Below are 13,419 nucleotides of genomic sequence, written 5' to 3'. Positions count from 1 at the left end.
CTCCATCCAGTTGTCTTGAAATTGACGATTCTCTGCATCTACTTTTCATTTTTTTTGCAATAACCCCTTACATTGTCCCAAATTTATAAGCGATATTCAGAACTGTCAAACAAAACTGTCTTCTACACTGCAGGCACTGAACAGAACACAATATAACATCAATGCAGGCACTGAACAAAGCACAACACCAAAGTAAGTACCGAACTGACACGTTGTAACATGTTCACACACACACACACACCGCTAGTCAAAGTGAGAAAGAGCCCTTGGTTGGAGAAAACATAGTGTGTTTTGCACAAGTCATATGACGTCAGCTTAATGTGAGTTAGTAGAACATACCATGTTTTCTCCCACCATGAATAAGACAAACTTCGCTGAAATAGATTAGGGCCAGATCAAAAGAAGTAGAGGGCCGGAGATCCGGCCTGCAGGTTGTCCATATGTAATCTAGTGGCTGACCTTACATAGAATTTCTTTACTGCTATAAAGTGTGATAAGAACTGATGGATTCCTAGTGCTTTATTCCTATGGAGTGATAGAGAAAGAAGCTAGTCTCTGCTCTAAGAAAACCAACCAGGGGTGTTTCACCACACAATGAAGCTCATTTACCACCTAAGCAATTTTTTTTTGTTTTTTTTTTTTCAATTAGAAAACTCTTCCTTATTTTTACAGCTTCAAAAGCACCAAAATTATTTTAACAGAAATAGCCTGGAGAAAGCCTATATACTATAATGCATTTTTCCTTCGAGATTGTTACCAGAGTTTTGCAGATATCCATGATGAAACCTCCCATCCACACATCCTATCAACAATAGGTTAAGACTGTCATCCTCATGTTCTTGATATGCACTATCAAGGAATGTGCCAGATACCATTACATGATGATTATATTATCGCTAACTTAATATCAGCAATTTTCATCCAGATTAATCTCTTATTTGTCAGGACTCTAATTCTGGCAAGTTCTTATATTTTATGCTTCTAAGGCACTTTTATTACATCAATCCACCTAGATATTTGTCTTCTTCCAGTTATTTTTCCTGGCCATGAAACCTATTTTGCTGATCTTACTTCCTATTGTTTAACTGACTATCTTAGATTAGCTCTGCTCATGCATTCCAGAATGCCAGCAACACCAAGTTCATTCCTAATTCTTCATTTTTCATGCGATTCTGCCAGGTTGCAATCTCTTCCCCCCCCCCCCCAAAAAAAATTTTTTTTTTGAACCTGTCATATCTCTGTTCTGTCAACCATTTCATTTTCATCTCAGATCCATAAGAGATCAATGGGAAACAATGTTTAGCTTTTATTTGCATACCATGCCAAAGAAACTAGACACTTCTGTGTAATCGAACTAAGCTTCTTCACTCCAGTAGATTTATATTTGATTGTTTCTTGGAACTTGCGAAACTTTATGACATCATTTGAATATTAATTACTCTGATGATGTGCATGCCTGTTTCAGAGTTTTGGGAAGTAATCATGTTTAACAGATCCTAGATTTATATTTTTTTTATTTTTTTAAATAATGAATAAGTTATATAACTTTGTACCTGAATTACAAAAGCTGACCATTGTTTCAGTTTGAACTCTAATAGTGTACTCTCCTGTTCACTCAGCAATGACCAAGATACAAGCACATGCTACGTGATTCGTGTCTTGGACTTTTGAACATTGTTAACTGATCTCCTCTCTTCTCTCTCTCCAATGTCCTTGTTAATAAACTTGAAGTTAATATTAGTACCATACATATTCCTTTAAAGCAACTAATTTCAAAGTAACTGTTCAAGATATTCAGAATATCTTTAGTTTTTATGTCACTGTTATCATTTGATTTCTTTTACAGTACTCTTTCCTCTCTTTCTATGTTTTAATCGACTTTACAATACAACATTTTGCCACCTTCATGCTATTTATCTTCTATATTCTTATTGAAGTCTCCCTTACTTTTGTTTAGCTATTTTTACATTCAGATTTAGATTACTTTTTACTTAAATTGAACTGAGAAATGAACACATGTGAAAGTTCTAGTTCGTGTATAGGTTTTGTTTAGCGATGTGAGACAACTACAAACTTATTGAAACTCGAAAGTGGCATTAAAAAAGACCATGTGTTCTACAGTAGTGTTCCTGGTTTATTTAATCACCAATTCACTCACAGTATAAACATATTATATTATAGGTTTCTTAAAAAACTTTGGTGGTTGGCAACCCCCCTTCCCCCCAGAAAAGGACATCCAATATAATTACTGAATAAATAAATAAATACATGCACCTACCTTCTGATCAGTTAGAACAGCTTTTGGTATACTACTATCTTTTTTGGATCCTGATTTAAGAAATAAAAAAATATGCATTATAAGTAATGCTTTAACACTTTATATATATATATCCAAATATATATCCAAATATATATCCAAAATACAGAATTCAAAATATAAAATCAATTTGGGAAGTAATCTCAAATTAATTTTATATGACAGAATTTAACTGCTTAAATTCTGTGCCAGCTAATTTAGCAGCAGTTTTAAATGCTATGGATAATTCCTAAATCAAATTTGATATTTTAAATGCAAAGAACACAGGAACAAAACTGTCTGTCCTAAGTAGGTGTTTAACTCACATTTATAACTATGGACTTTAAACTGGTCAGATTGGAAGAGAGTAAATGTAATATATTTGGGTTCATTTTATATGTCTGAAACTTTGGAAATATCATTTGTTTTGACTTTATATAAAAACATAAAATTATTAAAAAACAATTACCTTTAAGCATATTAATAAATAATTATATTGTCAAAAATATTTGCTTATATATTTCATTTCCTTGAGTAAAATGGCAGCATGACTTTACATGTAAACTACATGGACAAGTTTATTATTTTATATTTAAAAAAAAAAAAAAAAGTTGACCCTTGAACAACATGGGTCCACTTATATGCAGATTTTTTCAATAAATATATAATGGAAATTATTTTTGAGGTTTGCGATAACTTGAAGAACTTGCAGACAAACAGTGTAGCCTGGAAATATTGAAAAAATTAAGTATGTCATGAATTCATAAAATATATGTAGATACTAGTCTATTTTATCATTTACTACCATAAATTAACATAAAATATACACAAATCTATTCACATAAACACTTACAGACCATATATGGCGCCATTTACAGTCGAGAGAAATGTAAACAAACGTAAAGATGCAGTATTAAATCATCACTGCATAAAATCAACTGTTATTAATCATCATCAAATTCCTGCGAATGTACCATCAAGGGGTGTACAGGATATGATAGTACTATATGAAAAATTGACATCATTACTAACTTCCTATCTACAATTTTCCTCCAAATCAGTCTGTTACTTGTCAAGACTCCAACATTACCAGATCTTATATTTCTATCGTCTAAGGCACTTTGTACTGTATCAGTCCACTTATATCTTGGTCTTCCTCTGGGTCGTTTTCCTTCCAACTTGGCAGAGAACATCCTATGCTTCGTTATCAATGCATGAAATAAAAATTTTATAATGATGCATTCATTAGTGTATAGGCTATATCCTATGCTTCATTATCAATGCATGAATTGTTATACTTGTAAATAAATATAAATTTCTTTTTCACGTTATCTTTTCATTTTTGATGTTTTATGTATTACTAACACTAGACATCTACAGTGTTTTGTATCATATAAGACAATAGTAATGTAGATACTGTACATGTATTTTCTCTTCCTTATGATTTTCTTAATAAGATTTTCTTTTCTCTAGCTTACTTTATTATAAGAATACAGCATATAATACATATAACACAAAATATGTGATAATCGACTGTTTATGTTATCAGTAAGGCTTCCAGTCAACAGTAGGCTATTAGTATTAAGTTTTTGGGGAGTCGAAAGTTATACGCAGATTCGAGCAACGCAGGTGGTCAGAGCCCCTAACCCCTGCATTGTTCAAGGGTCAATTATAAAATAATAATAAGCTAACTTATTATTATTAGGGTCAATTGTATATGTGTATATATATATTTTTTTATTATATAGCTTCTTCTTCATGTAGCTTCCTCGGTGAGAGGGTGCAGCACCATGTTCTTCCAGTTCTCTTTGCTGGTAGCTTTCCTTTTGGTTTCTGCATAGCCATGTAATCTTGTTCATGATCTTATAACTTCAAGCCATGTCCTTCATTTTTTGCCTCTTGATCCTTTTTCCATAATTTTTCCTTCTCAAACTGTTAGTATCCTCTGTGCTGCTGAACCTCTCAGTACATGTCCCACCAATCTCATCTTTCTCTGGATCATTTCCTGTAATAAAGATCTCTGTGTTCTCATTCACTGTAGGGCATTTGTATTTGTCACGTTCTGTCCATGAGATTTTCAGAGCTGCTGTCTCACTCTCTTCTTGAATATCCAGGTCTCACTTCCATATGTGAAAACTGGTCACAGTAATGTTCTTATCATTATTTTCTTTGTCTCGATATCCACAGAACTTCTGAGCAGATCTTTATTTTTCCAGAAGGAAAAATAAAGCTATGGCTGTTCTTATTTTTATTTCTTTATCTTGCTTCCCATCTGCAGTAAAGTAGGTGCCTAAATATTTGGATTCTGTTGTATGTTCAATTTTCATGTTGTTTATGAATATTTCTGGCTCAGATCTATTTTTTTTTTTTGTGATTTTCATAAATTTGGTCTTTTTTGCATTTATATCTAATCCAAACTCTTTACCTTCTTCAATTAGTAGCTGCAGTAATTTGATTAATTTGTTTCTGTTTTCTGCTATTAGAATGGTATCATCAGCATATCTAAGATTGTTGTATTTTATACCACTGATACTAATTCCTATTTTTTGTTTTTCAATCTTTTTCATCACTGTCTCACTAGAGATATTAAATAGATTTGGTGAAAGGATATAACCTTGTCTAACTCCTTTTTATTTTCACTACAGAGGCCTTAGAGTTAAACAGCTGCATTTTCTGTTTGGTGTAAATCATTTTTATAATCTTAAGTACATGATCTTCTATGTCTAATTTATCTAATATATTGAACATTTTATTATGTTTTACCTGGTCAAAGGTCTTCTGAAAGTCTATGAAGCATATGTAAATATTCCTATTTCTTTCACGTGATCTTTCTATTAGTATTTTCTATATATATATATATATATATAATTATCATAAATAAAGTCAGAGTGAAAATGAAAAATATTAAAAAAATCCTTAATCAGTGTATAGGGGAAAAAAAGCTTATGTAAAAATAAGCAGTTATTACTAAAGAATATTACCACTAATTTCAACTCATCAATTCAATTAAGATAAATGTTTAGCTTATCCAAGGATCCTTTGCCACCCAAGAATTGACCAAATCAGCTGCTTGTGAATCTACCTTATATAGGCAAGGCTGAATGCACAGTCAATATTAGAAAGGCAGAACACCAGATTTATTATATTGTACTCATCACAATTCATTAATTAGATAATTTAAAGAGGGGTGCTTAAGGGTCAAAGCTGTATAACTGAGAGGAGACCTCCACATAGCCTTTAAAGGAATGCGGAGAACTGACCAGGGCTTCTGACCTAATGTCCAATCCTCACCTTCTCGTGGTGCACCCTGTTGGGTATCTACTTTGATATTGAACGAACGAGGATGGGCTGGCAATTTGGGATTTAGCCAACCAAATTGTATTCTTATTGGTTAAACCAAAATAAAAAAATGATGGTACAACATGACAAAATTTCATGCCGGCTGGGGCATCGTCCGGTTAAACAAGGCCCCCGTTGTTTTCGCCAGGGAACCAGGGCGAACAGCGAAAAGTCAGCTACTGGAACAAATCTGAAAACAAACCCCAACTCAACATCACCAGAGTTCAAGATCAGTACTATCAACATAAGAAGCCTGAATGGCAAAGAAATGGAGCAGGCTGAGGAACTGGATGAGTACTAGATCGATATAACAGAAGTGACTGAAACAAAAAAGACAAAAACTGGTGAGATCTTTCTGAGCAATAAATACAAAATGTTATATTCAGGCAATGACAATCAAGGAAAAGAAAGAGTAGCCATAATATTCAACACAAAATACGAGGCTAATCTTCTTGAATGGCAGTCAGTCTCAAGTAGAGTAATGTGGGCAAATATGAGAATGGGGAACTGGACAATGAGACTTATTTGTGTTTATGGTCCCACAGAAGGTTCTACTAAGGTAGAAGTGGAGGATTTTTTTGACGCTTTAGAAAAAGCAACTGACACAATGAAAAAGGAAAAGTTGGTCCTTCTTGGGGATCTAAATAGCAGAGTAGGAAATGATTGTGAGACATACAAAAATATTTTGGGAAAATTTGGAGAAAAGAGCAAAGCTAATAAATAATGGCAAATATCTCTTGGATTTCTGCTCAGAACATGGACTGGTTATTACTAACACCATGTCCAACATAAAAATGTACACAAATTCACATGGAGAGAGAAGAGGCTAGGAATAAGAAAAGTCTCATTGACTATGCTATTGTTGATAGTGATGTTTTCTCCCTGGTGCAGGACACCAGAGTGTACGGAGGATTTGAAATTGGAAGTGATCACTATTTAGTCTTGAGCAGGATAAAATTGAATTTCATATTGAAAAGAATAACATGTAAGAAAGTTTTAAAGCGAATAAAAGTTGAGCAGCTCTCAGATGTGAACTGTAGACTAAAATACACAAAGATTATTGAAAAGAAAATGAAAGAGTTTGAGAACAGGAATCAAACCTTGGAGATTCAGTGGCAAACTCTGAAGAAAACATTGATTGATTCTGCCAGAGAGGCATGTGGTGAGGTTGTGTGCAAGGATAAAAAAATCAGAACTCCCTGGTGGACACAGGAAGTTAAAGAGGCAGTGAAGGAAAAGAAGAAAGCATATCAAAAGTTCCTGGCAAATAAATCAGCTTTTACTCTTACAGAATACAGAGACAAATGTAAGAAATCTAAACAGTGTGTAAAACGAGCTAAACAAAAGTCATGGGAAGACTTTGGCAAGAATATAGAAAATAAATATCAAGAAGGTTGCAAAATATTCTGGAGGTTGTTGAAGAAACTTAGGAATGGAGGAAAGAATGCTGTAAAAGGAGTTAGAGATGACATGAAAACAGGAGAAAAAGATATCCTTGAAGTATGGAGTAATTACTTTGAAAAACTGCTAAATGAAACAAGCAGTGATGACAACACAGTGATAAAAAAAACTGTTGATAGTGATGTTTTCTCCCTGGTGCAGGACACCAGAGTGTACGGAGGATTTGAAATTGGAAGTGATCACTATTTAGTCTTGAGCAGGATAAAATTGAATTTCATATTGAAAAGAATAACATGTAAGAAAGTTTTAAAGCGAATAAAAGTTGAGCAGCTCTCAGATGTGAACTGTAGACTAAAATACACAAAGATTATTGAAAAGAAAATGAAAGAGTTTGAGAACAGGAATCAAACCTTGGAGATTCAGTGGCAAACTCTGAAGAAAACATTGATTGATTCTGCCAGAGAGGCATGTGGTGAGGTTGTGTGCAAGGATAAAAAAATCAGAACTCCCTGGTGGACACAGGAAGTTAAAGAGGCAGTGAAGGAAAAGAAGAAAGCATATCAAAAGTTCCTGGCAAATAAATCAGCTTTTACTCTTACAGAATACAGAGACAAATGTAAGAAATCTAAACAGTGTGTAAAACGAGCTAAACAAAAGTCATGGGAAGACTTTGGCAAGAATATAGAAAATAAATATCAAGAAGGTTGCAAAATATTCTGGAGGTTGTTGAAGAAACTTAGGAATGGAGGAAAGAATGCTGTAAAAGGAGTTAGAGATGACATGAAAACAGGAGAAAAAGATATCCTTGAAGTATGGAGTAATTACTTTGAAAAACTGCTAAATGAAACAAGCAGTGATGACAACACAGTGATAAAAAAAACTGACCAGGCATGCATTCAGGAATACATATCCATACTTGAAGTAGAAAAAGCCATCAAGGGCTTGAAATGTGGAAAGGCAGCAGGAGTAGATGATATTCGACCAGAAATGCTGAAGTATGGTGGGTATAAAAGTCTTACAGTGGCTGCACTGCATAGTTCAGAAAGCCTGGACAGAGGGACGAATTCCCGATGATTGGAGTAGAGCTCTCATAGTACCCATATATAAAAAGGGAAATAAAACTGAATGTGAGAATTACAGAGGTATTTCCCTACTGAGTGTTCCTGGCAAGATATATGCAAGTATACTTGAGAAACAGATGAGAAGAATTGTGGAAGAAAAGCTTGGTGAAGAACAAGCTGGATTCAGGCCAAATAGAGGCTGTGAGGATCAGATCTTCACTTTACGATAAATAGTCAAGAAAGCATGGGAATATAACAAAGATCTGTATTTAAGTTTTGTCGATTTGGAAAAGGCATATGACAAGGTGCCAAGAGAGAAGCTATTCAATATGCTGCAGTTATATGGTGTCAATGGTGGGACATTATATCAAGCAATACTTAGTCTTTATTTGAGTTGTAAGTCAGCAGTTAGAATTGAAGGAAGTACAGGAAGATGGTTTAATGTTAAATCTGGTGTGAGACAAGGATGTACATTATCCCCTCTGTTATTCATTATCTATATGGATCACATTATGAAGGAAAGTGGTATTAAACCTGATATCAAAACTGGAGATGCTTATGTCAGCTCTTTGCTTTATGCGGATGATGTTATACTTCTAAATAAATCCGCTACAAGTCTGCAAGATTCTCTGACTAAATTGAATAGCTGTTGCAATAGATATGGTATGAAGGTCAGCATTAAAAAAGACAAAGACAATGAAAATAGGCAGAATCATTGAAAATGTCAACTGTGTTGTGAATGGAGAACCTGTGGAACAAGTAAATCATTTCAGTTACTTAGGCACGCTTTTTACTGAAGATGGTAAATTAAATATAGAAATAGACAACAGAATCAACAAAGCTGGTATGGTTGGAAGTCAATTGAATAAATTCATATGGAATAAGAGAGAAATTAGTCGGAATACTAAATTAGCTGTATACAAGACAGTGTTCAAACCAGTTTTAACTTATGGATCTGAGAGCTGGGTCAGAAGTAAAACACTTGACCAAAGACTAGAGACCGCAGATATGAGAGTCCTGAGAAAGATTAGAGGTGTGAACAGATGGCATCAATGGCAATATCATATTAAAAATGAGGATAAAGAACTTGTCATTGTCAGCATCCAGGAATGCATTAGCAGAGCTAATCTCAGGTGGTATAGTCACTTAAATAGAATGGGAGAGGAAAGATTAGCAAAACAAGTGTTCTCTGCCAGGTTGGCAGGAAAACGACCCAGAGGAAGACCAAGATATAAGTGGATTGATACGGTACAAAGTGCCTTAGATGATAGAAATATAAGATCTGATAATGTTGGAGTCTTGACAAGTAACAGACTGATTTGGAGGAAAATTAAAGATAGGAAGTTAGTAATGATGTAATTTTTTCATGTAATACTGTCATATCCTGTACACCCCTTGAGGGTACATGGCAGGAATTTGATGATTATGATGATGATAATTTAAAGAAGCTTGTGAAGCCATCAGCTACCAGCCTAACCTAAACAGAAATAGGCTTAATTTCAAAGATCAGCACACACACATATCCAACAACTATAAGTTACATTAGAAGTTACATTAGTTTCAAGGATTTCTATAACTTAGTTGTTAACAGTATAGTGAAAATTTTACACCCATTGTCTTGTCACCATCCTCACTGCCAGCTTGGGAAGCCAAGCAGATAATATATCTGCTCTCCAACCAAACAAGCTATGGGTTTCAATTACTGGGGAGAGATCATTACCCTGCTTATTGAAGGATTAAAATGGCTTGGGTTCTAGGTTAGAATTTTGCAACTTTTCACAGATGGGATCCATACAAAACATTATAACATATGACTATGACTGCAGGATGATAATACTCCAACTTTATGATATATATTATATTTAAGCTCACTCTGTGAGCTCAAGTCCCAGCAAGAAATGCAATTATGAGACCCATCACCAAAATTCAGCATCTAATGAATATCTTTAAAAAAAACAATGAGACTAAGACCTTAGTTAATTACTTTTTTTTTTGCCAGGTTAGTCTGGATTGTTTACTTCAGTCATACCATTAATTAAAGATGCCAAGAAATTATATTCTTGGTTTCATCCTTTTTCCAAGTGTAAGCACAAAAGTTTGAGCATGAAGTAACTTCACAAATGGGCTTCTAGTATATAGAGGCTAATGACTTCACATCAATTGCCTTAGTATCCCATCTTGCAAAAACACATACCATGTTTACTCGAATATAACTCACTCTTTTTTCCCCAAAATTGAAGTTAAAAAATCGTAATGCGAGATATATGCGGGGATTTTCGGAAAGTTTTTCAGTAAAAAAATTAATCTGATGTTTATAATTAAATTCTCAGTATTCATTATAATTGCTCACATTATTTATAAAATGAATGCATTTAAATTTTAATTATCAATGTTATTTAGGCGACTGGCTGCTCACCTTCATCACATGACACATTTGAATCTTTAGTGACAATGCTTCTGCAATTAAATTAAAACAGTTTCATTATTGTTTGTCCTTTTATCATTTAGGAATCATAAGATCACCATGATTAAAAAAAAAACTGAAAATGGCCATGACTTACCAAGAAACTACTATTTTCTATCGCTACTACTGGTCTTGCATATGATTGGTGTGGTATTAACAAATGATCGCGATTCAACAACATGGGCAAGCTGACGACTGTTGAGTTGAAATGCTGATTCTATTCAACTGAGTTTCAAAATATCTGAAACTTCCATTTCACTATCTATTTCTTAAAGTTTTAACTTATTTTGTGTGCTAGGTATATGCGAAACAAGATCACTCTAAATCTCACAAAGGGATCACTACTAATGTCGAATTGGATTTAAACAGTATTGATGCGAACACAGACTGTTAAGAAAATAACTATATTTTCTATAACTATAATACAAGTGAAATATTAGCTTAAAAGCTAATATTTTGCTGGTATTATGTCCAGCATCTTCAGAGCACACAAACAAAGTTTGTTACAAATGCGAGACAACTACAATCCAGTGTAACAGTGGGGCTAGCATAAGTAATTGCAGCATGCAACACAAGACTAAAGTCCTAATGAGGCACCATCTAAGTAAAAAACAGTAGTCCAAATAGTGTTTTTGACATTTTGAACCCTGAGCTATGGGATATCCTGGATAAAATATCCGACTCTACAGCCAACAAAGAATTCGCTAAAGTTAAAAACCAGCGCCAGAAATTTGAAATCCTCCAGCAACATAGTGCCACGCAGCGGTCACAATTACATCAAGATGTCATCGTTGTGAACTTATCATCGGTAACCTTAACCAAAGAAGCCACAAGTGCATTAAGTCGTGGACACAATTTTGCCATTACTCCTAAAGAAGTTCCAAAAACCAAAATAATGGCTTCCATTGAACATGGGATATATGACCTGCCTCCAGCAATAGCCAATAATATTAGGTTAGACATGGCCAATACCCTAATCCACAGATGGCGAACCTATGGCACACGTGCCACATCCGAAAATTTTGCTGGCACGTCAACAATTTACAGGTGATATCCTTTCATACGCTTATAAATTATTCAACTTTTTTTTTTAATTATTACAATACGTACGAGTTAAATTTTTTTTTACACGAGAGAGCAGCTATGAAGACGTGCATATGATTGGTGCAGTATTAACCAAAGATCACGCGACCCAAAGACATAGGCAACCAACAAGTGTTGAGTTGAAATGCTAATTCTCTTCAACCGAATTCCATAACATCTGAAACTGTCATAACAACATTCACTATATATTTCCTAGTTTTAACACATTCACGGAGGGTGACGTTTATCGTTCCGACGGAACTTCTCATCACTAGCGGGCTCAACTCGCACACAGTTTCAACCCTTAGTTGAATTTTATTCCTGCTTGTTTGGGTTGAGCTGGCAGGCGAAGTCACACACGCATTATATGAACAGTAACCATATTTTTTTGGAGAAAACAAAGGACAAATCACTAAATTTGTTTCAAATTTAGTGAAACAAAATTAGTTTTGTTTCACTAAAATTAAAAAGGTTTATAACGTTTATTGTAAAATATAAGCATACACATAGCATTTTAAACAATCATATTATTACTTTAAAAAATTTAATTTTGACACTTTACACAAGAATGAACTTTTTTTAATAAATCAGGTTTGTGTTTTAAAAATTCATAAAACTGTATTAAATTCATGTCAAGGTTCCATTTGGTATAAATACATGCTTTCAATGTTTCGATTTTTAATTGTTTTTTTTTTTCCACTGGTCCACATATTGTTCGCTAAAGAAAATATTCGTTCATTGGGGACATTAGATCCAAGGAGACATAAGCAAAATTCAACGATTTTTATAAGATACATGTTTATCTGCGAAATATTTAAAATATTCAACCTTACTACATCATTTTGTCGGCATTCTTCAATCTTTTCACTGGTGACATAACTTTTAATACACGAAACTTCATCAAATAGTTTGCCATCATTTCGAAACACTTTCCTCGATCTTCGCCTGCAGAGGGATTTCTCATAGTAGGACCCATTCAAATACTTCCATTTCCACGAAACAGCTGTCCCAGTTATTTAAATAATCAATGCAAGTTTGGTAAAATTTATGAATTGCATCTTTAAATATGTTGGCATTAATATTCAATTTACTATTTCAATTCACAAAATAAAGGACAAAATGGCCATTTTAGAAAAAAAAAATCTAAAGGATAGAGCAGTGAAATAAAGGACTGTCCTCTTAAATAAAGGACGTATGGTCACCGTAATTATATGGCATGTTTCAATTCATGGTAGAAATTTATTTTAAGCTAATCTTTGTGATCTGTCATAATGACATCGAGAATTTCAAATGCAATAAAACAAAAACTTGTTTCATGTCATTGAAAAATTGGACAAGAGTTTTCAGTTAGATACTGTGTTTCAGTGCATAGCATTATACATGTCTGCAAGATGTGCTTTGCATTATAGGAGATACTAAGACAAGTGATGAGAACTTATACCACCTTTACCATGAGTTGCCCCAGTCCTGAAGATACTTCAGGTGCAAACTTTGTTTGCTTACATTTGGATTAAGGATTAAACTAAATATATCATTTAGAGGAAAGAGTATTACAGAAAGAATCAAAGATGTTTATACAAGTGTATAAACAGTCTTCCAAGATGGAATGGGTCATTATGGGAGAAGTCAACCAATCCTTCCACAATGGGAGAGGCCTTTACCCAACAGTGGGGAATATATAGGCTGAAAAAAAAAATTACTTTGAAAGTAATTTTATAAATGAAACAAGCAGTGAGAGAACCATACTATAACATTTTCAAGAGGAATGCAAAGTA

General features: G+C 33.9%; 1 protein-coding gene across 2 annotated transcripts in view; it reads right to left on the bottom strand.

Moving 5' to 3' along the window:
- Nucleotides 1-13,419, bottom strand: part of RIOK1 (RIO kinase 1) — a 220,935-nt gene that overhangs the window by 154,037 nt on the left and 53,479 nt on the right. For both annotated transcript variants that reach the window (XM_090404720.1, XM_090404721.1), the window contains exon 4: nucleotides 2,279-2,328. In XM_090404720.1, the coding sequence (XP_090260846.1) occupies nucleotides 2,279-2,328 (50 nt within the window). The remainder of the gene's footprint in view (nucleotides 1-2,278; nucleotides 2,329-13,419) is intronic.

Source organism: Typopeltis vanoorti, chromosome 15, assembly GCF_054136105.1.
Source record: "Typopeltis vanoorti isolate ZY-2024b chromosome 15, IOZ_Tvanoo_1.0, whole genome shotgun sequence".
In the NCBI taxonomy this organism is placed as follows: Eukaryota; Metazoa; Arthropoda; class Arachnida; order Uropygi; family Thelyphonidae; genus Typopeltis; species Typopeltis vanoorti.
The sequence above is the reverse complement of the archived record's forward strand: the minus strand, read 5'-3'. Positions and strand labels throughout refer to the sequence as shown.